Below are 27,363 nucleotides of genomic sequence, written 5' to 3' on the forward strand. Positions count from 1 at the left end.
GACTCGGGTTGGGCCCTGGTCAAAAGTAGTGCACTACATAAGGAATAGATTGTCAATTGGAACAAATCCTCAGTGTTTGAGGAGTGATGGCAGGACAGTCTCTCAGTCCTATGCTATGTGTGTGTGATAAGACGAAGTGCCTCTTTTAATAAGCCAGTCAGCACCCGGGCTAGTCATAAACCAGTCTCTGAGCCCCTCTGCCCAGCGTTGGTTAGCATTCTTCAGGATTACTGTGGCGGCACCACAACTTTTCAAAGGCAGCAGGCCTCGCGCATTGCAGATCACCCCCACAGCAGACATCTGCCCCCTGAAGCAAAGCTACAATAAGATCTGTCATCAAAACGGCTCAAATTTGCGTGTGTGAGGAAATTAATTTACTGTGTGTGTACACTAATTTGAGTCCAATATGTGTAAACTGAAAATTCCACTCTTTCTTCTAGTGCCCCAGTTTACCAGAGTTGCGATGGTAGTAAAGAGAGCAGGAACAAACAGTACTGACAAGAGTGTGGTGTTTCACACATCTAATACCTTGACAGGAGCTCTTAACACTTCTTCAGAGGATAGTGGCTCCTTCTCACATGTGTGCCATATCAAACCCAGGACCTTCATTGGCCCCTGGTGGTAGCCAAGCCCTGTGAGAAGCTCAGCCCACCCCACTCCACTATCTCTACACCCTGGGTGCATCTCAAATGTTACCCTATTCCCTATATAGGGCCCATAGGGCTCTGGTAAAATGTAGCGTACTATATTGGGAATAGGGTGCCATTTGGGATGCAACTCAAACTAAAGATCAAAGACAAGCTTCTAATTTGTATGCTCTCATCAAGCCCCCATTCTTAGATGGGTTCTCATGGATTCAACTGAACTGCTCAGAGCAGTGATACTGCTGGTCCTGCATGGTGGTGTGTGTACAGTGTGTGTCTCTAAGGGGTTTCTTGGCTGTGTATACTTTGTCTAAGCTGTGAGTGTGTTGAGTATGAGGGCGGCTGCAGTCATGCGTGGTATGCAGCCAGAGCCCAGCTAGCTCTCAGTAGGATTGATGGAACCGTTCTCCATCTAAACCCCCACCCTGGACCCAGATCAGCAGGAGTTAATGAAATTGAATTGATTTTTGTACCTCTTTCATGCAGGCAGAATATAATCCTGGGAAGAATTTGGTTGGGAAAATGATCTGGGAACGCATTCAGGGCTCTAAAGTTTGACCAATTTGGCAGAAATATCCGACCAAATATTTTCCTGTGCGACCAGGAGTTTTATTTTGGGACAACTGTGAGACTATGAAAAAATTTTCTCAGATAGTAATTGTTGTAATGACAAGGCTTCGCTGCACCATTGTTTGAGTGCCCTAGAGAAACAAACGAGTGCAGATTCGTTAGCGTCGTGGTTGCACCCTTACTACAGAGAAAACAGCATGCTTCTAACCCAACCATGTCAAAAGATCTGACCCATATTACCGGCACAATGTTTATCTTCCTATAGTGCAGAGTTTCCCAAACTCGTTCCTGGGGACCCCCTGGGTGCATGTTTTTACATAGCTGATTCAGATGAGTTGGTTATGAATGAGGTGTGTAGTGCTAGGGCAAAAAACTAAACAAAGATAAACCAAGATAGACCACAGCTTGTTGTTTCCAATTGGAACAAATTAGTCATAGTGGTCAGAACAAGCAAGGAGGTGGGAAGAGCCAAGCACACGTTAGCAATATCCTATTGGCGCGTTCTGGTATACATCTGCATATTTCCGTTAGGAAATGCCTACTCTGTTGTGTGCGTGTGCAATAACTAAATTCGCCATTGCACTCCTAAACAGCGTGATTTAAAACAAACTTTTGCAAAGGGTAAAGTCTACAAAACTTAGTCCACTCTGTTCACAACATATTTTTCGTTTTGGGAACCAAAAACTGTATAGAGATCAAATGTTTAATCAATGACAAAATTTGCAGAATGTCTGCCAAAATCCACCTCGTTCCATCTACCATATTTGGTAGTGAGAGGACATGCCAACCAGATGCTTCACGTTTATACATCCAGAAATATCTGTCTCCTTGTTCTATCTGTGACTAAAATGTGCACCCAGGGAGATGGCCCCAGGACCGAGTTTGGGAAACCCTGCTATAGTGGATCTCTGGGACAAAACTTTCCATTCATAAACCATGTCGTGGGTCATCCTACAACTACTTGCATTAACCATTTGTTTACACTTTGTTTAGTAATTTTACCTCATTGGCTGGCTAACTATCTCATAACTTTACCACTATATCCAAACATTTGGGGCCTCAGAAGGAATGGAAAAGGGATTGCTTCTTCAGGAAATCAATAGAGAGAAATAGTAATAGTAATTTTTTTTTTTGGCACTAACTCCGCCATGGTTCATTGGACAAAGCCTATGGGGGACATGACTGGAGTTTTTGTATGGTTTTTGGATAGACGCTGAATATGAGGTCTGTGGTAAACACAGGCTTGGGAGATCTTATACGTTTTGTTCTATGAGATAATCTTCATCAGCTAATGTCACTTATTTTGAAGAATTGATGTAATAAAAAAAACCATATAAAACACAAAGGCTTCATAATTCATAAAGGTCATGTTACCTGACTGATATTATCTCATAGAACACATAATATCTCCTAAGTCTGTGTTGACCTCCGACCTTATTTTGGCATTTATTCCAAAACCCTATTCTTTCCCTATCCATTTTTTCCGCAGGGATGACTGAACGATCCAGAGGTCATTTTTTTTGTTGTTGCCCGATTTGGCAAAAAATCTGTCTCCCGCCAGCATGTGCTGTTTTTCTTCTTCATTGTTTTGCCCACCAAGCAAGTGTTTTGCTAGATGAGGTTTATTTGATCTAATAGAAGTTTCGTAATGCTTAAGTTGTTACGAGTGTACTGATATAAGTAGGACACGTGACATCCCGGTATCTTTGAGAGAAAAAACACTTTATATCGGAGTTGCCTCAAGATAGTAGTGCTGAGCGATTTAATTTCGGTTATTTTTTGTTGACCGACGTCGGTTCAATTATTAGAATTTCATTTCCTTCGTTTTTTTTCTTCTGTGAGCTCATCTCTAGAGATATGTCAGATCCAGCCTGAACTGTGCAATGTAGTAGGGAGTTGTAGTTTCCAACAGGCCAATATTCTACATAGTTTATCTCATAGAACGTGGTAATTAACTACAATGACCATAATCCATTGCGCATCTACTTATCAGGTCTCTTTCTTTTACGCCTACTACAGAAGACACAGAACAATGCAAGTTCATGAGGGGATATAGTGAGCAGCTATTAGTTTGTGTGGTATCTCTACCAGAAAATACATGATCTAAGTGATTTGATAGTTGGAATTCAGCTGTCATTAAAGTATGCCTTATTTACTTTACCATTCCAGTGTTTTACTTGCTATATTGTATTTACTTTGCCACCATGGCCTTTTTTTTTGCCTTTACCTCCCTTATCTCACCTCATTTGCTCATATCGTATATAGACTTATTTTAACTCTGTTTGTTTTACTCCATGTGTAACTCTGTCGTTGTTTGTGTCGAACTGCTTTGCTTTATCTTGGCCAGGTCGCAATTGTAAATGAGAACTTGTTCTCAACTTACCTACCTGGTTAAATAAAGGTGAAAAAAATAATAAATAAAACTTTGAAGAACTACTAAAATAGAGATTTTGTCTGACAGCATAGGCAGCAGCTCTATAGAGATGATGATTTGGAATTAAATAATAAAGTCATCAAATAAAACAAATGTAATATACACAACTGAAATATTTTATTAAAGTTATGTTAAGTGAAAAGCAGTAATGGGCAGTCACTACCATCATGGGACTTTTATTCATTGTTTTATTCTGTGTTACCATGATTATTTTTTAAATAATCGAACCGACCTCAATAAGCACTAACCGCTCAGCATTAGATGGCTATGCATATTCATGGCATGAGGCTAGTAGCATAGCATCTCTCCATTGAATACAGGTGGTTCACGTCAAAAAACCCTCATCGAATATTCAAAAAATGATTACAATAATGAGATGTATCCACCAATCAAAAGAAAGGATAGGCAGGAGCTAGACAGACCGCCATGCCGCTTTGTGGACAACGACTCCCATTGTTAGGGCGGAGAGACATGTATCTTGTCAGTATATCCATCATCTTTGATCATGGCAATAAATGAATGACAGTTCTCTTGCATGTCATCATCAAAAACCTGACGTTTTTAAAGAGACGGTGTACAATTTTCAATGTAATGCATCTCAATAGGAAAATAGTGCTTTTACACAATGTAGAAATATAATATTCCACAAATGACTTTGTAATTTCAATGACAGGTATTTGTATCAACATTTTAGCTTTTATAATAAACTGTGTTTGCGGTGTTACATATTAGTTTCCTGGGCACAACATGTGCTTCAAAAGTAGCTAGAATTCATATAGGCCCAATATATCCTGTATCTCAATCAATGTAAAAAAAAATATATATATGTTTTTCTGTTGCTCCTAAATTTCATGTGGCGCTCCTTTATTTAGAGCCATGAATACATTACATTTGCTAATGTATTTATCTAATTCAAGTACCATCCATGTACATGTAGGCTAAACAGTAAAGTTAAATCCACCCTTGTATGCAGTCCTTCCCATTGGAAGAGGATTCATTACAAACCCAATGAAGCACATAACCCTGCCAGCTGAGCTATAGATCCCCAGTCAAGGTTAGCCAGTTCAAGCGAGAACAAGGAAACCATAAAACAAATCAGTTGACAGTATTTTCAAACGATTGACTATTACAAAAATACAAAGTCGACAAGAAAGGGTTTCATATCGCGAGGTCTGCTGGGTTGGCAGTTGTGGCTACGTGAAGATTCTAAGGCCCTGGTTCCCCTGATGAAGACTCCATGTCTATAGCACAGTCACATTGATGGAATGAGATGGCAACAGGGATTGTGAGGGAGTGTAAACTTAGTCTCCCCTCCTCTCAGGTGGCTGGATCCTTCCCTCTCACCCTCCCTCCTTCCGTTCCCCCTCTCCTCTGTGCCCTGGCAGGTGGCTGCATCCTTCCGTTCCCCCTCTCCTTCTGTGCTCTGGCAGGTGGCTGTATCCTTCCCTCTCACCCTCCCTCCTTCCGTTCCCCCTCTCCTCTGTGCCCTGGCAGGTGGCTGGATCCTTCCCTCTCACCCTCCCTACTTCCGTTCCCCTTCTCCTCTGTGCCCTGGCAGGTGGCTGCATCCTTCCCTCCCTCCTTCCGTTCCCCCTCTCATCTGTGCCCTGGCAGGTGGCTGCATCCTTCCCTCTCACCCTCCCTCCTTCCGTTCCCCCTCTCATCTGTGCCCTGGCAGGTGGCTGCATCCTTCCATCCCTCCTTCCGTTCCCCCTCTCATCTGTGCCCTGGCAGGTGGCTGGATGCTTCCCTCTCACCCGCCCTCCCTCTGGATGCTTTTGGGAGTCAGTGTTTTCTGTTACGCCGGAACACAGTGGACTTGCATCAGAGCTGTGCCACTATGAGTCACAGTGTATCCTAACGGTGTAGAGCAGACGCTCCTGGATTCAAACCGATCAACCACCTCAAATCCCCCCTGAACAGTGTGCAGATCCTATTCCATTATGTATTCTCGGGGAACTGCCTGTGGCTCAGAACAGACGTCTGATATCATAAAAGTCAAAGAACTAGCCGTCTGTTCCTTTTCTTACAAGGATGTCAGCGAACATAGCTTTGCCCATTTTTTTTGTCAGTTTTGACGTGCTAGCTTGTTCCCCTAAGCTCTACTCGGGGAAAAGAGCTGCTGCCATGCATGCAATTCACAGCAGGATCCAAAAGCTTAATTTTGACACTATTGCAATTCTAAAACCCTTGGAAAATATACTTTAACACAGTATTACCCTTGAACAACTGCCTGCGTTAGTGCTGTTAAACAAAGATGGCATTTGAAAAACAAATTGATATTTCACTAACCTTTGAACGTGCCAGGACTGTGTGAATTAGCTGACAGATGTGTTTGAGTGTTTGGAGAACTGCAAATAAAAATGAATGTCGTTACGTAAGTGGCGTGAAATCGTGCCGTCCCCTGCATCTAAACAACTTCCATCTTTGGGCATCTTTCTACAGAGCTGTCCCATGATCAATACCTGCGTCTGTAATGGCACCCTTTCCCATATATAGTGGTATACTTTTGACCAGGGCTTGTATGGCTCTATATAGGGAAAAGGGTGCCAGTTGGGAATAGGGTGTTATTTGGGACACATACAGTATGAGAGAGCAGGAGGAGCAAGAGAGCCATGGAAACGCTACCAGACAACTACCCACACATTTGTCGTTGTAGTATGAGGCCTAGTCGGCTTTCCTCCACTTGCATCATTTGTGCTATTGTTGCTAAGAACAACAGTAGAAAGACTCATGAAAAGTCTTAAGAGTGTTTTTAGAGTAGATACAGAAAACGTACGTTGTAGATCCAAACTGGATCTTGAGGAACTAGGCCTAATACCTATAAGGCTGAATCAACTCTTGCTGATGTCTGTGACCTTCAGATATACAGACATGGTCAGTTCACATTAAGCTGTCACTGACTGGACATGGACATTGCAAACACCAATGATGTGAGTCAAATATGATTTTACAAATTACATTTGCTGTACAAGCATGTCCTCTATGCATTAGTCAATCAAACCCTGATTAAAAAAGTCCAAACATAACAAGATGTATGTACTCAACTAAATTAAACTAAAATAAACTTCACAGCATGTTGATTCAAACATGCTTCCTTGCTGCACGTGAAGTACTGTAGCCAACTGTGTTTGGATTTATCCCAAAAACCCTAAGGATATGATTGGCCTATCAAAGGTCATGGGTTTCTGCACAACATAATCCTGTTGAACTCTTTAACTCATCTCTGATTCATTTTCAGAAGTGTGAAATTTCACACAAGTCGTCATGCTACAGTAGACTAAACTCCAGAATTCTCTGAACCAGTCAGGTAGTGAGGAGTTAACCGGTGATGTCATTCATGCATAGAGAAAGTGGAGCTAGTTCCTTCTCCTCCCAGGGACAAAGAAGAAGGCTGATGTAAGCCTCCCTGTGTCCCAAGTGGCACCCTATTCCCATATGGGTCCAGGTCAAAAGTAGTATTCCCTATGTAGGGAATAGGCAGCCATTTGGGATGCAAACCCTGCCTTTGTCCAGGCTGTAAACTGAGTCAGCATTTAGCTGGAGTAGGGAACATTACCCTCCCATCGTATCGGGTTCCATAGACAGAAACACCTGTTTCACCCCGTGTCCTCCACCTCATTCCTCATCCAGGAGATCCCTCTGATTGCGTCAAAACAAATTGCACACTTTGCCCTATATCGTGCACTTATTTTGACCAGGGTTTATAGGCCTCTAGCCAAAAATAGGACACTATAGGGAATAGCTAGCCAAAAATCGTGCACTATAGGGAATAGGGTGCCATTTGGGAAGCACATTCTGACTGTTCTTTGGCTAGGGGGCATTCTTTCACCCGGTCACTGCCTAATGACTCTCCCTCCATCTCTCCCTCCACTGTCCTACAAACCTCTTCACTCATGTGGATATGGCCTGTACTTCGGATCACTTCTCTAATCTCAGTTGCCTCTTCTATAAATAAAAATATATTTAGTCAAATGTGTTAGAGGCTCTTTATCTTTGCATGAGAGTCCTTTAATTATCTCTAAATGCTACTACTGGGAATCGTATAAACAACAGAACATGTAGTTGACGACCGGTCATTTCATTTAACTGGCAAGTGTTAAAATGTTCTCCCCTTCAGCATTGCATAGGATAGGTTTATTGTGTATATATTATATTGTCCAATACAGAATGGCCTTTAGGGTTGTGTTTCTGTAGCGTGAGGCAGCTCGATGTACAAGTACACCTCCTGGACAGGAGGCGAGTCTGTCAACAGGCAGACTTGTAAAGGGCAGTTATAATGACAGTCTCATTACTGTTGGAAACTACAGGCTGATAATTTGATGTGAGTTGTAACACACACATACACATTCATATACACACACATTCATATACACATACAAAAAACTGTTGGATTTGGGAGATTAAGGGAACTCCTGCTGAGATGAAACAAGATTCCTGTTTTCTCCCAACATTCTGGCAGCAGAAGCATGGAATTGGGATCAGCTGGGAGACTGAAAGCCACGAAGCCTGAATAAAGGGAACTGGTGGCATTTAAGATCTTGTTTGTGTAGCATAGTTAATCCACTTCTTTACTTGAAAAGAAAATGATTTGGCATGAAGATGAACATAAAACCTCAGAGTAAGCTTCCAGAGAAGACCAGCAAGCCAGCCTGATACAGTTACTAGCCAGACGACCCAGTCCATTTTCTTGATGAGATCTCTGAGTTTGAAAAGACCTCTTCTGAGTCCCAAATGACCTATGGGTCCTGGTCAAACGTAGTGCACTATTTAGTTAATAATGTACCATTTTGTGTCGCATTCAACCTCTCACAGTAATAGTAAAACTCTCTTTTGGGTGTTAATGTGTCGTAGACGTCCTGCTTTCCAGAACTCTCAAACTCCTCTGAGAGGCGTTTGTTTAGCTCTCCACAGCCATTCCCTCTATTATTGGAAACAGGGTCAGGGGTCTCCCTGGTAGTCAAGAGATCAGGCTTCAGGGTCATTCTTAGGCCTCAGTCGGTGAGGTAGCAGCCATCAGGAGCCATCTCCTCTTTCTCTGTGTGTGATGGCTGTACTGTACTGTCCCTGACAGGCCGTTTGCAGTCTTCTGCAGGCAAACTAAACCTGGGGGCTTTGTCTTGTTTTTCTCAGTGGCCGTCTGCCTATCAGGAGGCATATGGAGGGTGACCTTCAGTCCTCATCACTATCACTGGGCTCAATGGATGGCTGTTTAATCTGCTCTGAGGGCAAGAGAGGGGGTGCAATTAGGGTCTGGGGAGTGGGGGATGGTCCAGGGAAATACTAGGGTGATGCTGGGGGGGGGGGGGGGGGGGGGGGGGACTTTCACTCATGGAAGGGAATTGGGAAATGCCCCTAATTAGAGCTGGGGAGAAGGCTGTTGTCTAACCAGATAAGTGGGGTGATTTTGAACATGTAATTAGCTGTGGGGCATACTCATCTGGCCTTCTGCTGTTTTGGTCCAGGGGCCTGCTGGATCTGATGTTGGCCTCCCTGTGCTGCAGCACAACAGCTGTGGAGCCTAGGCTACTCTCACAATATGAGAGACAGGGAAAGGATGGGAACCCATTGACATTTTAATGTGCTGATTATATTAAACACGCTATTTGTATTTTATTATGGATCCCCATTCTACATGGGTTCCAGCCAAATGAAGGCAGTTATACAATTCTAAAAGCATTAGAACACTAAGTGTGTGCCCTCAGGCTCCTACTTCACTACCACATATCTACAACACAAAATCCATGTGTACAAGTGTGTATTATATCACGTGTGTTTGTATGCATGTGTCTGTGCCTATATTTGTGCTGCTTCACAGTTCCCAGATCACAGATTTTTACCTTGTCAGCTCGGGGATTCGTTTTTGCAACCTTCCGGTTACTAGTCCAACGCTCTAACCACCTGCCTTACATTGCACTCCACGAGGAGCCTGCGTGGCAGGCTGACTACCTGTTAAGCGAGGGCAGCAAGAAGCCAAATAAGTTGCTAGCTAGCATTAAACTTATAAAAAACAATCAATCTTCACATAATCACTAGTTAACTACACATGGTTGATGACATTACTAGTTTATCTAGCGTGTCCTGCGTTGCATATAATTGATGCGGTGCCTGTTAATTTCTCATCAAATCCCAGCAGCATACTCGTAAGCATTCATTCAAACAGCACTTTTGTGCGTTTGCCAGCAGCTCTTCGCAATGCTTCAAGCATTGTGCTGTTTTTGACTTCAAGCCTATCAACTCCCGAGATTAGGCTGGTGTAACCGATGTGAAATGGCTAGCTAGTTAGCGGGGTGCGCGCTAATAGCGTTTCAATCGTTGACGTCACTCGCTCTGAGACTTGGAGTAGTTGTTCCCCTTGCTCTGATAGGGCCACAGTTTTTGTGGCTTCAAGGATAGCTGTTGTCGATGTGTTCCTGGTTCGAGCCCAGGTAGGTGCGAGGAGAGGGACGGAAGCTATACTGTTACACTGGCAATACTAAAGTGCCTATAAGAACATCCATTAGTCAAAGGTATATGAAATACAAATGGTATAGAGAGAAATAGTCCTATAATTCCTATAATAACCTCAACCTAAAACTTCTTAACTGGGAATATTGAAGACTCATGTTAAAAGGAACCACCAGCTTTCATATCTTCTCATGTTCTGAGCAAGGAACTAAAACGTTAGCTTTTTACATGACACATATTGCACTTTTACTTTCTTCTCCAACACTTTGTTTTTGCATTATTTAAACCAAATTGAACATGTTTCATTATTTATTTGAGGCTAAATTGATTTTTATTGATGTATTATATTAAGTGAAAATAAGTGTTTATCCGGTATTGTTGTATTTGTCATTATTGGTTAGTTTGTTGTTTATCAGCCTCTCACCCTGTATAATCATTGACTTGTACAAATCAGGCACTGTTATCTCTGCCCTGTGTATCCTAGTAGGCACGTATTTTTCTCCCATGAAACTGTGTCCTAGTTGTAGTGAAGCTGTTGGTATCAGTAGTGTTGTTGGTTTGTGAGTCAAGTGGACAGGGTGCAAGGACCCTGCGGGTGACCAGGCTGTACTGTATGTATGCAAAGGACTTTTCTCTTTTTTCAGTGTTACAATATTGTTCATCCTCTCACAGCTGCACAGTGCTGAGTGATTAGAGGTGGGCATTGAAGTAGTCAAGGGCATTGAACGGTAATTAGTGCAATCTTACTCCACTGTAAGGAGGCCTTCAAGTAGTCATAGAAATGGTTTGTCAAGAGAAGGGGAAGACTTGTATAGAAGCTATTATTATTCCAATGCCCCCACCTCTCTCTGCTAATGTGCATTCACAAAGTGGCAGTGTGCTCCACAAACAAGCTGGCTGGAGAGTCGGGTAGCATTATGAACAGCGGGCCAAGCAGATGAATGTGTGGCTGCAGGTCTTTCTCTGCGAAGCAGGGAGGGAATCATCCTGACAGCCTGTGACGATGCTCTTTTCGCCTGTCTGCCTCTGTGTCAGGTAGAGCAGAGGAGCCGCCTGGGTAGGTCTTTAGCTGTAAACCCTGCTTTCCTGCACTGCTTACATCTCCCCTGTCTAGTCCAGCAAGGAGCACCTTTCTCTCTGTTCTTATTTCCTTCCTCTATATGGGGAAACAGTCACTACACATCCCCATGTCCCAAATGGCCGCCTATTCCCTATACAGTGCACTACTTTTGTGGGCCCTGGTAAAAAAAAAATAGTGCAGTATGTAGGGTGTTGTTTGGGGTGTAGCCCACAGCTCTGCGTCATGCAGTCCGGCCCTGTGGCTCTAAAACTTATCATCAACATCAAATAGATGAGGCTCGAATGACGGAGATGAGTAAATGATTTCACAGTACATAGATGTTCTGCTGACTGGGCTCTCTCCCCTGGGGATCAATAATGTTTTTTAAAAAGCTGCATTGTTGTTTATTAATTGCTCTCCAGCTCCCTGCTGACAGAGTGACCCTAATGGACTGGAATTACTGCTGTCTCGTAATGCATTAAACTCACCTCCCTCACCTCTATCTCCCCGTCACCCCTCTGGTCTGTTGTTCTGTGTGCAGCTGATTCCACAGCAGCTGGAGAGACATGCCAGGCATTCCAGCCAGGGCAAAGTGCAGGGTGATCATTGATCATGTGTCCCAACATCACATGGCCCTGGGTCTCTGGTCCACTCCCATTGGCCTCAGGCTCTGTCAGGTGACATTGAGGCCAACTAGACTACAGGGTAACAAGGGCCCTGGTCAATAGGCACATTGTGTGCATCCCAAATGGCAACCTATTCCCTAAATAGTGCAAAAGTAGTGCACTACATAGGGGATAGGGTGCAATTTGGGAAGAACCCATTGTAGGACCCTGGGAGCAGAGACCACTGCCCTCCCTGCCCCCTTCGGGCTGTTTGTTTTCCCATTAATCTATTAATGTACTTTGGAGAATGGAGAGGTCAGAAGAAGTTTGTTCATTAAAAGATGTCTTTCTGTTGTTTACCTAGTACATGGTAGTAGGACAGATGGAGCTTCAGGGCCTTGTTGCTTTAACCCAAAACACTGAGGTTATTTTAGTCTCTCTCACACCCGTGGGCAATGAAAATGTATGCAAAGCAAAGGAGCATTTCACCATTTGTGTTACAGTACCTCTATCAATATGGCCATTGTTGCAACAAGATGCCTGTCTGGCTGCGGCCTATGATAATGACATTGCGATCTCATGTATGTGCACTGGGCCACGAGGAAAGGGATGTACATCCTCATCTCATGTCACTGACTGACTGACCCTCTTGATCCCCCTGACCCTGACCCAGCCACCCCTATGGCTCAGCAGGGGGCCTGCAGCCAAGCAGCCCACCACTACACTACTGACACATCTCTTTTAAAGGGTGCACACATCGCACCGAATGTGGATTTCCCGTTCGTCTATCGATCGTTCAGCGCGCTGTTGACATCTGACTGGCGACATTGTCATGCGATTCTATATGTAAAATCAGTTTGCAGTCAGTTTGCGAGTACTCTCGGCAGGCAAACGCTATTGGTATGTTCGATCCCTAATGCATCTCAGGGGATCAGCCACTGATTACCTTTTTAAAGTTGCTCTTTGTGTCACTAATTGACTGGCTTTGCTGTACAGTAGATCTATGGGCTCAGCACGCAGTGAGCCCACTGCCTGCCTGACTGCCTATAGTACTGCAGTGACGTCATCTCCGTTATTTACCAGAGTGAATATTTCATGGTGACATCAGGACTGGGGACGTGCTGCGTTGTTACCTGAGGGCCACCGCCACCCAGCTCATCTGGCCCCTTGATAAAAGGCCTCTAAATCAGGGCAGGGAATTAGTTTTTTTGTGGTGCTGCCTGTGTGATAAACCCAGAGATCTCAGAGATCTTATTTTGGGTTTTATTGCTGCTGGAGGAAGGGAGGAAGGGAGGAACAAAGAGAGGCAGCAGCTAGTCGCCCAGCCAAGCCACCAGCCTCACTGGCAAATCAGCAATCAATATTTACTGAGGGAGGGTATAAAGACCAGGCTTACCGCCCTCTTCAGCCGCTTCACACACGCTCAGTTTGTCATCCCCCTGCCTTCAAAAATAGGGGTAAAAATGAACACCTTTGACATGAGAGAGAGAAAGAGAGGGGCGGGGGTGGGGGCGAGCGAGAGAAGCCCTTAATGTATTATGGATAGACAGTTCAGGTTCTAATGTGTTCTCTTTTCCTGTCCAGTAATAAAACTGTGAATTTGTGGAAATAAATCCCTAGAGGGAGGGAAGATGAAAGGGCAACTACATAAAAGCCAGTGGCTCAGAAACTCATCTGGCTTTATTGTACAGTGCAGTGTGGTTGGGACGGGTGTGTGAGAGCAGAGATGTGGTGGTGATGCTTTTGAAGGCAACTAACATGTCTTCCTTCTTGTGTCTTACAGTGAGGGGGTCTTCAAGTGCCCAGAGGACCAGCTGCCCCTGGACTATGCCAAGGTACGGTTAAAACCCTCTTACCCACTTTCTCACATGTCCCTGACAGTCCCACCCATTCAAGTTTGAATATGATCTGTGTGCCAGTTAAGCAATACTTTAGCCTACAACCATAGTTAAGCCTACAACCATGCCCCAATCAACATAATTCACCCTCACTTTCTGATGTCTCTGGGCTACCCAGTAACTTACCCATACAACACACTAATTATGAATGTCCTGGTCAGGCTGAGATGAGGCCTTATTTTAAATGTGAATCTGAAGGGACCCAAATGGTACTATATTCCCTATATAGTGTACTATTTAGACCAAACGTAGTGGACTATATAGGGAATAGGGTCCCATTTGAGACACAGCATGGACCCGTGAATCACCATGTCCCTTGCCCCAGACCCTTAGACCAACAGACAGACAGAGGGCTCAGGCAGCTAGCTAGCCATCCTAGTATATTCCCACTAATTGTGCTAATGAAGGACCACAGGCTACTCATTCCCCTTGGAATGTCAGGTTTGATGGCGGTCCATTTCTCAATGCACAAAACTCTCGCACACTACGGTCGACATGAACGTTTTAGAGTTTAATACGGTACCCATGAAAAACAAATGAGCAGACATTATTACACAACCGGAGAGCGGCTGGGGAGTGGTAATAACACTCTCCAGCCTAGCAGCCAAAGTCAAAGGTTGTGTTTAAATGTTTTAAGTATTGCATTGCTGGAGAAAAGCAGGGTATTGGGTTGATCTGTTAGAAAAGGGAGGCAAAAACCTTCAAATCACTAAAATAGTAGCTCTCCTAAACCTCTTCATCTGGGTTCCACTGAAAGAATACCACATTTAAATCTCTTTAATTCAACTTTTGGCTTCTTACTCCATCTTTTCTTTTAAGCATTTAATCAGATTGTACTGGGGGGAAAGATGGTTGGCAGTCTTTATTCGTAATGAAAGAATCACTCTCTTACAAACTTGATTTCTCCATTGTGCCACAGTGTGCAGCGAAAGGATAAGGACTTAATTCTGCTCTGTGCATGAGCGTACCCCAAGCTTAACACTTAACAAAGCAATAAAAATACCATTGGTCACTAATTCATCATCTCAGTTACTATACACTGGCTAGTTTTTCCATCAATAAAATAATTTCCCATACAGTAGGCCCATCATGCTCTATACTAGAACATTAGCATGCTAAAGTGTGTTAGGAGTTCAGTGGCAGCGATCCAGTGAGGTGGGGAGTGTGAGTTCAGTGGGTGCTGAGCTGCAACTGCTAGCGAAGCACTTAAGGAGACTGTAGTCACGACAGAGAAGCAGTACATGGGTCCCCACAGTGAGGATGTGCTCATTGTACATCTGTCAGACACTGTTATTTACTGATGCCTTCATAGCCTTCCAGTCACCTGTAAATTACCCCCTGCTGGTGACTAGGGATGCATCCCAATTGGCACCCTACTCCCTATATAGTGCACTTCTGTTGACCAGAACCCTGTGAGCCCTGATCAAAACTAGTGCAGTATATAGGGAATAGGGTGCCATTTGGGACACAGTCCAGCTCCCTGGGTACAGCTCATTACGCTATGTCCCTGTCCTTGCCCTCCCCTGAACACAGCTCAATTCTAATAATGCTCTCATTTCACCCAGGCAGTGCAACATGTCATTCAAATATGTCCCTGTTGTCAGAGAGGAAGCAGAATGTCAGTAATGTAAAGGGATGGGTTCTGCTGTGAGACTGCAGCTGACTGACTCTTCCAAAACGCAGACAGACAGAGTCGAAGTTAGCACTCCAAAGAGCTTTAGTTCCCTGATCCGCCAGGGCCTATGTTATTAAAAGGTCTTTATTGCAGTCCCCCGCAGACTCCCAGGCAGGAACAATGAGGGAACGTTAAGGTTTACTTTAGAGGATTTGGTTTCTTTGTCATCTTGGCTCAGCGCATGTGATTTCCAGTAGGAAATAGTATTGCGGTTATCTGCTTCAATCACTCACCATGCATTATTATGCTGCGGTACATGCTGCAGTAGATTGTAAGAGACAGTGCTGTTCTGTAGCACAATAGTTGCTTTATTGGTCCATTTGCACAGATAGCCTATTCTTTATTTGTTGCTGTCATAGTACCCAACCTGAAACACAACACACACATCACAGGCTGCTCACACACCAACACACACACCAATGATCTGCCATAGTACTGTGCTCCTTTCAGATGGCAAGACTCTTCTCTGCTATGTATTTTGGGGATTTGAAGGCAGTGTTCATTACAGCATGGTTAATGTAATATATAAATCATCCTCACTAGTTAAACTACTGTAGCACACAGCTTTTATTTGCGATGACATAACAGTTCATGTAAGTTAATGGACCAATAAAGGCTGCCAAGTCAGGAGAGGGAAAAGTTTTACCTCAGATCTACTTTTGGTTCGAATGCATTATTCACTGGACCCTTTTTAATTTACCTTTTACAATTCTGACTTTTACCGTTCTAATAGGGTACCAAGACCATGAACATTTACAGTGTACTTATTTATGTATAAATAGTATTTAGGCTATGGTAAAACCATAGTATCTCAATGTTTTGATTCCTAGCCTATAGAGAAAGAGACTTCCTCTTGTATGACGGCGTGTGACGACAGTTGAGCTGTTATTTGTTTTAGGGACAGCTTTGACATTTTGAGGAAGTTCCTTTTCTCCTCATGTGACAAAGGCAGCCTGGGCACCATAGGGACGGAGATGCATGCAGTGCTGCCTCACATGGGTTGTGTGTGGCCTCACATGGGCTGTGTGTGGCCTCACATGGGTTGTGTGTGGCCTCACATGGGTTGTGTGTGGCCTCACATGGGTTGTGTGTGGCCTAAATCTGTAAATCCATAGGATACTGTCCTGTAGGGAGTGGATTTGGCTTGATTGGATAGAGAAGGACCTCATCCTTCTTGATCAGTGACTATGGGGTTTTCTCCCTCACTCTAATTCTCTCTCTGATGTTTTCAACATTTCATGAACTAATTCCATAAACATTGCCGTATATATTCTTGTGTTCACAGAAGTTTCATTGTTATTCCTAATATTCCTGTGGGACTGATTCATTCGTCATTCATGTCCATGACTAGTACTTTGAACTCTGTTGTTTGGCTGCTGGTCACTCAGACCCTCTTTGTCAAGGCTTCATTGTATTAGTAATACACTTAGTTGGGCATCAACATGATAATCATTACTAGACTGCTGCAAACACCCTTTGTCTTACTCGGTCACACACTATATTAGTTTGGGTGTTGCCATTGGTGTGGCCACTCTACCCCCACTCTGTCCCCATAGCATAATCAGCATTAAGGAGATGTATTGGGGCCCAGCGACAGACTAGCTTCCTGTCCAGGGGGTGTACTTGTACATCAACCTGCCTCATGCTACAGAAAAAGGAGATGGGCTGGACAAGACGTATCTATCCCAGTGTGATGCAGTGCTGATCATGTCCTCATGGTTGTGTCATGGCTACAGATCTACCCTGACCCAGAGCTAGAGCAGCAGATCCTGGCTCTACCCATCCGCTGCATCCACAGTGAGGAGGGCTGTCGCTGGACCGGACAGATGATGCAGCTCCAGGTCAGTAGCTGCCTGCCTGGCTTTCTTATCTTTTTTTTCTTTGTTTTACCTTTCTATCTCTCTACAGTATCTCATCCTCTCCCTTGCTCCTCCTGTCTAAGCCACCTCCTTTGTGACCAGAGCCCTGTGTCTCCTGCCTCCAGTGTGTCGTGTTGTGTTATCTGCTAGCTGAAGCCTGGCTAAATGCTAAATACTGCGTGTCTGGCTGCTGACACATTCCTCTCTCCCCCCTCCCTCTGTCACCCTCAGGGCCACTTTTCCACCTGTGCCTTCAATGTGATCCCCTGCCCCAACCGCTGCTCCATCAAGCTGACGCGCCGTGACCTGCCCGACCACCTGCAGCACGACTGCCCCAAGCGCAAGGTCAAGTGCGAGTTCTGCGGCAACGAGTTCACCGGGGAGGCCTATGAGGTAAACAACAACAATAAACAGAGACCTACTTTTTAATTTTGTTTGTATATTTTTACAGGGTAGCACTTACAAGTAAACAACCTGGTGAATAGAAATATTTGTATTGTCTACCCCAGAATGCCCATTATGTAAATGACTCTCGCTTTCAAAGGTGGCAGTGTATTCAGAAAGAATGTGTGTTGGCGTGAGGGGAGCGAGGTAGAACTGTGCACATTTCATACTGTGTGCTTTTCTCTCAGTCCATGAGAAGTAGTGTCTCACGGTTAAAGTTAGCCTTCCTCCCTCTAACTAACACCTCTGTTACTGTTTACAGGCTGACCCTCCTTTGTTTATACAGGCCCAATGTAGCCTTTCTGTTTTATACAGGCCCAATGTGGCCTTTCTGGTTTATACAGGCCCAATGTGGCCTTTCTGTTTATTCAGGCCCAATGTGGCCTTTCTGTTTTATACAGGCCCAATGTGGCCTTTCTGGTTTATACAGGCCCAATGTGGCCTTTCTGGTTTATACAGGCCCAATGTGGCCTTTCTGGTTTATACAGGCCCAATGTGGCCTTTCTGTTTATACAGGCCCAATGTGGCCTTTCTGGTTTATACAGGCCCAATGTGGCCTTTCTGTTTTATTCAGGCCCAATGTGGCCTTTCTGTTTTATACAGGCCCAATGTGGCCTTTCTGTTTTATTCAGGCCCAATGTGGCCTTTCTGTTTTATTCAGGCCCAATGTGGCCTTTCTGGTTTATACAGGCCCAATGTGGCCTTTCTGGTTTATACAGGCCCAATGTGGCCTTTCTGGTTTATACAGGCCCAATGTGGCCTTTCTGTTTTATTCAGGCCCAATGTGGCCTTTCTGTTTTATACAGGCCCAATGTGGCCTTTCTGGTTTATACAGGCCCAATGTGGCCTTTCTGTTTATACAGGCCCAATGTGGCCTTTCTGTTTTATACAGGCCCAATGTGGCCTTTCTGTTTTATTCAGGCCCAATGTGGCCTTTCTGTTTTATTCAGGCCCAATGTGGCCTTTCTGTTTTATTCAGGCCCAATGTGGCCTTTCTGTTTTATACAGGCCCAATGTGGCCTTTCTGTTTTATTCAGGCCCAATGTGGCCTTTCTGTTTTATTCAGGCCCAATGTGGCCTTTCTGGTTTATACAGGCCCAATGTGGCCTTTCTGGTTTATACAGGCCCAATGTGGCCTTTCTGGTTTATACAGGCCCAATGTGGCCTTTCTGTTTATACAGGCCCAATGTGGCCTTTCTGTTTATACAGGCCCAATGTGGCCTTTCTGTTTTATACAGGCCCAATGTGGCCTTTCTGTTTTATTCAGGCCCAATGCGGCCTTTCTGGTTTATACAGGCCCAATGTAGCCTTTCTGTTTTATACAGGCCCAATGCGGCCTTTCTGTTTTATACAGGCCCAATGTGGCCTTTCTGTTTTATTCAGGCCCAATGTGGCCTTTCTGTTTTATTCAGGCCCAATGTGGCCTTTCCACCATGGCTCAAGCTTTTTATAGGATAATTATTTGTTCATTTTCAGTGGCAATGGGATCATACATTTGATGCATACCAATTACATTTTTTTATCTGACCATTTGTGACCCACCACCTCGATTCGGTCTTATGTAGCAAAATTTGAAATTGTGTTTTTTACATTGTATAAAAGTAGACACTGCGAACTAGTAAATGGTATATCATACACTGCAGTTGAGGAACAATGGGAAAGTAATTCTGCTTTGAAAGTTGATAAACTTGTAACACCACTTTTTTAGAAAATGGCCCTTGAATGTCTTGGTACACCTACTGGAGAGCTCTTTTTTGTCTACACCCATTCAGCATCGTTCACACCCTCTTAAGCCTTAGCCCCACTCATAGATGGCCACCATATATGAATCTGCAGGTAGCTAAAGCTAACCAACTAGGTTCAATGTTAGCTAGCTTGCAATCATACAGTACTCTGCTTCCATCGTGCATTCCACTGATTTCAAAACTTGGTCAATTTCTTTCGTGACAACAACACTGTTGATCACCGTTTCTTCTCCATCACTGTCATCAGAAGACTCTGTAATGTCTGGTTTAATGAAAAATGTTGTTAACTAAATCAGGGATTTCCTCATCGTCAGAGAGATTCAGCATGGCATGATCGTCCTCCAGAAAGTAGTCCGTCACAACTTCTTCCCACTGATCTTTGTCGATAGCTCCTGTTAAATTCAGGGAAGCAATGTTGAGAGCAGTAGCAACACTTTTGCAGTTCTCCATGATATCTTTAAAAAAATCCACAGTAGCAAGGATTATCTGCACACACTGAGCAGCTCATGTTATAGACAGAAGCATGCTACATGGCAGACCAATACAAACTAATCTCTCGGCATGTCCAGCCCATCCATTATCTCAGCTAATCATGGCTAGCCGGTAGGTTCATGACTTTTTCTGTGGCTAAACCAATTAGGCTCGTTATTTAACAATTTTATTCGTTATTTACAGATGGCATACAAGTTTGTTATTAAGGCACATGAAAGTTCACATGTTCCAGAAGGCATTTCTGCCAATAAAACACATTTTCATAAGAATGTTTCAAAATACATTAAAATGCCTCTCCTGTGAAGTAGGGACGTGTGACATACACCTAGCTTTTTGAAAAGAGTCACAATTATGATGAACTGCGCTGAAAGCTTGGTAGTTTTGCTGGTATTTTTGCAGGTTATGATGTCACTGCTGTGTTGTGACCTGTTTGAATGTCCTGTCTTTTCTCCCAGAACCACCAGGGTATTTGTCCCCAGGAGAGTGTGTACTGTGAGAATAAGTGTGGTGCGCGGATGATGCGTCGGCTCCTGTCCCAGCACAGTCTGGCTGAGTGTCCCAAACGCACGCAGCCCTGCAAGTACTGTGGTAAGGAGTTTGTCTTCGACACCATCCAGGTTAGTCAACAACACCAACACACCTCCTCTGACCGAACAAGCTCTAGGACTTCTCCTCCTGCGTGTCTTGTTTTACAATCACATTTGTCATCACGTGATTAATGGGTACATTTTCTTTCCCATCAATGTAGTATTTGTATTGGAAGGCTGGGCACCAATTTAGGTCTAAACTCAGACCTGTGAGAATTAAGTGTTTTGAAGGTTTATTCTGGAGGGTTGTTATGAGTCCTTCCCCTATTTGACTGTGTGTGATTAAAGAACAGTGCAGTCTGTCGTGGATGAAGGAGGGTTCTCAGTCTCTGTAGAGCAGGATGGCACTGGGCCCATGAACACTGGCTTCCATGGTGCTCACTTCTCTGTGCCAGCCGTAGTTTGTGCTGGCTGCGTCCACCCCCGGCAGCACCTGTCTCTGCACACATCCTGTCCTCAGGCCCAGTGGCCGGCCAACCTCTCCCACTCTCCTCTTCTCTCATACCCACAGTTTATTCATCATGTCTCCCTCTCAGAGCACATGCTTTATGATGCAGACATCAGCTCCATAATCAACTTGTTTATCCCATTCATACATTTTAATAGACAGTCATTTGTTCAATATGATACACAACATTTTTTAATCACTCACAGTGATTCTGCTGTGTAAAGTACATAATGTAATAAATTAAATAATAAATGTATCTTTTTTTTCTGCCCTACAGAACCATCAGTACCACTGCCCTCGGTTTCCAGTTGCATGCCCAAACCAGTGTGGGACCCCCAACATTGCCCGGGAGGACTTGGCCAATCACGTGAAGGAGAACTGTGGCAGTGCCCTCATCCTCTGCCCCTTCAAAGATGCTGGCTGCAAACACAGGGTAAGGCTGACCTGCTGCGATCTAGCTGCTTTTTATTATTTCAGACCCTCATTGAGAATAACTTTGATTCTAGCTTCTTGCAAGAGGTGTAGTTAGATTTTTCATTACTGCCCACTGCTTTATTGACGTCAGGTTTGATCATTTTTCCACTCTCTGGTTGTTTTTTGTGCATGTTTCCAAAATTATATTTGGATTATTATGCTTCATGGTCCAGTGGAGTTGAAACCCAGTAACTTATGTCCAAAGCTATGATTGTCTCCAACATACATCACTGTCTGCCCGTCTGTGCCTCTAGGCTCTATTTTAATGAGAGTCACACTTCTCCTCCGCTCTGACAGCGTATTTAGGTCTATTTTTGAAACTGACGTCAATCTGAGAAAATGTGGAGAGCTCCCAGAGTCAGAGAAAACAGGCTTCATGCTTTGTGTTGTCAGCTTCTGTCCTTCAGTTTGAAATGGGAGCAAGTTTGGAAAGCTCAGTGCAAAGCAATGCACATGGTCTGACAAATGCATAAATGACTCTCTCCCTGACCACGAAGGCATCAGGCGAGAGAGTACAACCAAGAGTGCAGATGTTCAGTACACCAAACACAAATGTGTATGGCAGGGCTCCCAAAAGAGCAGCTGATCAGCAGACAGACAAAACAATTTAGTGTGATGTGCATACTGTACCACATTATTAAACACAACACATTTCTATACAGAGTTTGTACTATACAGAGTTTCACCCTCCTTGCTACACACAGTGACCTCTCCCTAACCAGTCTCTCCTCTCTCCTTGCAGTGCCCAAAACTAGCGATCGGTCGTCACCTGGAGGACACGACCAAGTCCCACCTGACCATGATGTGCAGCCTGGTGGGGCGCCAGCGGCAGGAGATCCTGGAGCTGCGGAGGGAGATGGAGGAGCTGTCAGTCAGCAACGATGGAGTGCTCATCTGGAAGCTCAGCGACTACTCCCGGAAACTCCAGGAGGCCAAGCTCCGGAACAACCATGAGTTCTTCAGCCCGCCCTTCTATACCCATCGCTATGGCTACAAGTTGCAGGTGTCTGCGTTTCTCAATGGTAATGGCAGTGGGGAGGGCTCGCACCTGTCCATCTACATCCGGGTACTGCCAGGGGAGTACGACAACCTGCTTGAGTGGCCCTTCTCCTACAAGGTGACCTTCTCCATCATGGACCAGAGCGACCCGTCGCTGTCCAAGCCCCAACACATTACAGAGACCTTCAATCCTGACCCCAACTGGAAGAACTTCCAGAAGCCGTGCAGCACCCGCAACTCGCTGGACGAGAGCACCCTGGGCTTTGGCTACCCCAAGTTCATCTCCCACGAAGAGATCAAGAAGAGGAACTATGTCAGAGACAACTCCATCTTCCTCAAGGCTTCCATAGAGATCCCCCAGAAAATTATGGCCTGAGGGAGAGCTGGTTTTCGGTTTATCGGAAGGGAAAGGAGGGTGAAAGACAGGCTTGAGACTGATATGACACTTACCTTGAGAACTTCACCACACTTATCCTTTAGACACTGAATAACTGTCCAAATCCATACAGCCACTCCACTGCAGGACTTAGAGCTGCTAGTCTGTTGGGTTGTGTTGGAGGACCCCACTATATTTAAATGGAGGAGAATTCTAAGTGTTTGGAATGCAGAAACCATCACTTTCTGATTCTTATTTTTAAGTGTTTGTTTTCTAAAAATGTTCTTCTCTATCTGCAACAGAAAGCCTTGGAAATCAACAGTGCCTAGAGTTTATTTTAAGTTGTATTTTGTTGTTTTTCTGCAGCACAGGTAAATATTAAGGGATAGAGCGATGTTCTGGAGGTGGAAGGCGTCCTTAAGCCTAGTGTTTTCAGCTCTGGTTTGAACCATCGTATCTGGTCACGAGCGGTCTATAGAATAGAGCAAACCTCAGGCTATTGGAAGGAGCTCATCACACTCTCAAACCCAACTGCATTCTGTTTACATGCTCTAACAGTATCTCCCACTGATCCCTTAACAAATGCAAAGCTCTTGGTTAGCGAATTTGAGATTGCTGTTAAGCTTATTGTCAGCAAACAATATTACAGCTGTGAATTAAGTTTGTTTCTTCTTGTCATTGTTCCATCACTCGCTGTCTACAGTTGGTCATTTGGCCATTGCTTATAAATGAGAGGATCATGATCTTTAGACAAAAAACAACAATCATTTGTCACAGGCAGATTTATAGGCCTCTGAAAGACATCTCCTGTGGGGTCCTGAGAGGATAGATACAGTAGATGGGTTCCTGTGCGTTGTTGGTCAAAGGTGCTAATTAATGTATGACGGTCTTTGAATGTGTAGAACTGAATCGAATCCACTCAGTCTTGTCAAGAGGCGATATGGTACATGTGTACTTAAGTGTGAAGGGAAAGCCATGAGGGCTGGGTCTTAGTTGGTAGGCAGGTAGGCACGTAGGTAGGGGAGAGATGAGCTCGAAGACATCAACAGAAAAACATGTATGTTTCAATGATATTCAACGTGGACCACATTTTTGTACTGTAACCTGTATTCTTGAAATCTTCTCCCCCGATACTGAGGGCTTTTTTTGCAGCGGAGGACCTGTTAACTGGAACCAAATTCTTTTCATATTTGCAAAAGGTGAGCAACATTTGTTGATAATATGTCATAGACCGAAAGACATTGGAGTGAATTAGCTTAACGGAGGTCTGTGAACTAAAGTGCATTGTTTTTACGTCAGCCCAGGCGGGAATGGGGGCTGTTTAAAATATGGTTTATGCCTTGGTTCCCACCTGAGAATGACGTGTGGGTGCCTCAGGACAGACTGCATCTCAATGGTGTGGCGCTGCTGGTTACCATGGCCACCAGTGTGCATCTTCATCTCAGCACATAAGCTGGTCACGAGGAGAGGTTGAAGAGGAGCAGCCATGTGCAATACACCAGTCAGAGGCTCCATCAGACCAGTAACACCCGCAGTGGAGAACTTGATCAAACATTCATGACATAATGTGAATAATACTGATGTAAAAAATGCAGAAGCCCATTCTGTCATTTTTTTTCTACATTAAAATTCCTGGTTTCTTGCTATAATACCAGCCAATATTTTACAGTGATTTTAAAGAACTAAAAAAAAAGAACATTTTGTAAGGTTATGTATTTTGCGAAGTACTTAAATGTTTTATACAACTTTTTGTTGGCGAGTCGGGGTTGAGCTTAGGAATTTTATGGACACTTTTTAAAAAGTTGAATCTCTTCTGAATCTAAATAATTGTTTTGTTTGGTTTGAATCTCATATTCTGTCTGTATTACTTTGTCTTTAAAATGTATTATTTTAAAGAGCATCACTTAAGCTTGATTGACTAGATGGCAAAGATGTTTTAATATGTTGAGTGCTTCTCAATTTCTCTTTTAAAATAAAATACCCTCTTACATCTTGCTTCACTATGCTGCTAATTTACTCTTTATGTCGTTGTACAGTATGTCTGAGTGTTTGCATCACCTACTGACTTCTCAGCTTTCATCCACATGAATATTGTCAGGCAGTTTGGCCTCTCAGCTGAACCCTTCTCCACCAGAAAATGTTTTACTGATCACATTGATGATTCTGCTCCTCTTGTAATACAGTAAACCACGCTAGATACAGTGCTTGGCTCAGCTGTCTCGTAGGCTGACAACTTGTCTTAAACTACAGCAAATGTTACCTTAACTCTTGCTCCCTTGATGAAAAGGTGCAATTTCTGTCTGAAATTCCTGCCTTTTTCAGCACTTCAAGTGTATCAATAAAATCTCTTGTCCCACCGTGTTTCACTTGTTTTAGTTAGTCACATACTGAGCACCCACTCCAAGCATCTAGTCTGAATTGAATTATCACAGTAGTGTTGTCTAAGGAGCAGGCCCCATCTGATTACAACACAAAGCCCTCCTCCTGGTCGCTTCCCCCCCTCCCTTCCTCCCTCTCTGGTCCAACACATCCAGAGATGGAGGGAACGGAGGAAAGGGGGCAGAGAGAGAGGAAGCGAGGCAGACGCTTTCCCTGCTTTGATGTGATGCCAGGAGTTTGCTGTAGCTCTCAGCTTGAATGATGTTGAATGTGGAGTTTAGGGAAGGGGAAAATTAGCTTTTACCTCCGTTAACTCAAATATCCCTCAGGAAGGAAACTCTTTCTTCACTTGTTTTGGAATAGTTTGGGGAACTCTTTTCTCAAAAGTAAAACTTATGAAGTTACACAAAGGGTGATGTGTAATGGCACATACACTCCACTGTCAATTCTCCAGGATATTTGGTCATAGTCCAACTTACATTTCTCTTTAAATGGCTACTTATTTATCATTATGGGAAAATTGTTCCCATGACAAAATAGGTTTCCCTGCTGTGGGCAATGTTTTCAGTGGTATGAATTTCACCACAAGGGGTTCTCTGGGTAGGACAATCCCCCCCGTCTGTCCCCAGACTAATGGCTTTCCACAGAGAGAATGGCTTCATTTTGAGCTGCCTTATACAAAGTTAAGCATAATAACCAAACGCCATACTGACAGCCTCAACATTTCCTGGCGCTGGGGGTTCAAACAACAGCCTAGCTCGTGCTGCTCTGGGGCTGTGCAGCAGCACTCAAATAGAAAAGGATAATTACATGTCGACAGTAGAGGAGCAGAGTAGTCACGTGTTATGGAGCCACTGCTCAATGTACTATACAGTACTGTCCTTTGGCTTCTCTCTCTCGTGACTTTTCGCCTGGTAAATGAGCCCTCGGGTAGTCTACACCCAAGCTCTCACACTACAGTGTTGTTCCCTATAGGTTAGCTCACCCAGACTTTGGTCAACGTCAACGTGAGGAACATGAGTGGAGTGTCAGAGCAGGTTGGGTGAAAGGCTGAGTAAAGAGGGAGGACCCAGCACAGCCCATAAGGCTTTCCTCTGCCATAAAACACATCAAAGAGTTGTGGTGTGGGTTTGTGTAGCGATGCCATGCTGTCGTCTCCCTCATGTTGAAGTTAAACAATGACTGGTGTGGAGCAGGATAGAGGTTCAGTGGAGGGGTGTGTGGCTCTGTGTCCTCCAGCGGTGAGAAAACACATCCCCTGACTGATCAACATCTTAACTGAGAGGCTGAGGAAACAGCCCAGCACCGCAGTGGTCTCCTCAGAACTCTGACAGATGCCTTCCTCCTTGGCTACAGGCAATATGGTTGAAGACCTAGCTGATCCAACAGAGGTTTTCCAACTGTTTTTATATACAGTACTGTACTATACCCACAATGTCAAGTGCTGGTGCTGGTAATTTAAACCATCTAATTGTGGATATCATGCCACTTAACTCAAAATATGCATACAGCAGTTCATTCACTTTGACCTAAATTGATTCTTTCCTCCTCTGTCCCACATGTCAAATCTGTGATGTTCAGTGTTGTGGCTGACTGTCCTCATTAGCACACTGGCTCTTTTTCAGTTGCAGCTTTCAGATAGATCAGATAACTGCCCCAGGAGCACAGAGAGCAGCCCTCTCACTCTCTGCATACTGTAGCTGAGCAGAGCTCCCAAGACCAGAGACCTCGGGATAGACACTGCTTTGATTCAGGGAGTTATTCAATTGAAACGGCAATATCTTCTTGTTTCATACAGCACTACTGTTGTTGCTCAGTCACATTTATACAGTGCCTTGCGAAAGTATTCGGCCCCCTTGAACTTTGCGACCTTTTGCCACATTTCAGGCTTCAAACATAAAGATATAAAACTGTATTTTTTTGTGAAGAATCAACAAAAAGTGGGACACAATCATGAAGTGGAACGACATTTATTGGATATTTCAAACTTTTTTAACAAATCAAAAACTGAAAAATTGGGCGTGCAAAATTATTCAGCCTGTTTACTTTCAGTGCAGCAAACTCTCACCAGAAGTTCAGTGAGGATCTCTGAATGATCCAATGTTGACCTAAATTACTAATGAGGATAAATGCAATCCACCTGTGTGTAATCAAGTCTCTGTGCAAAATTATTCAGCCCCCTTAAGTTAATACTTTGTAGCGCCACCTTTTGCTGCGATTACAGCTG

The 27,363-nt window shown here is 44.1% G+C and overlaps 1 protein-coding gene across 1 annotated transcript in view; it reads left to right on the top strand.

Moving 5' to 3' along the window:
* LOC110507756 (TNF receptor-associated factor 4) overlaps positions 1–24,752 on the top strand; it is a 43,262-nt gene extending 18,510 nt beyond the window's left edge. The window contains exons 2-7 of the mRNA XM_021587969.2: positions 13,544–13,595; positions 17,070–17,174; positions 17,424–17,585; positions 20,329–20,490; positions 21,186–21,341; positions 22,125–24,752. Of these exons, the coding sequence (XP_021443644.1) occupies positions 13,544–13,595; positions 17,070–17,174; positions 17,424–17,585; positions 20,329–20,490; positions 21,186–21,341; positions 22,125–22,757 (1,270 nt within the window). The 3' untranslated portion in view covers positions 22,758–24,752. The remainder of the gene's footprint in view (positions 1–13,543; positions 13,596–17,069; positions 17,175–17,423; positions 17,586–20,328; positions 20,491–21,185; positions 21,342–22,124) is intronic.
* Positions 24,753–27,363: the final 2,611 nt, after the last annotated feature.

Source organism: Oncorhynchus mykiss, chromosome 27 (genome assembly GCF_013265735.2).
Source record: "Oncorhynchus mykiss isolate Arlee chromosome 27, USDA_OmykA_1.1, whole genome shotgun sequence".
Classification (NCBI taxonomy): Eukaryota; Metazoa; Chordata; class Actinopteri; order Salmoniformes; family Salmonidae; genus Oncorhynchus; species Oncorhynchus mykiss.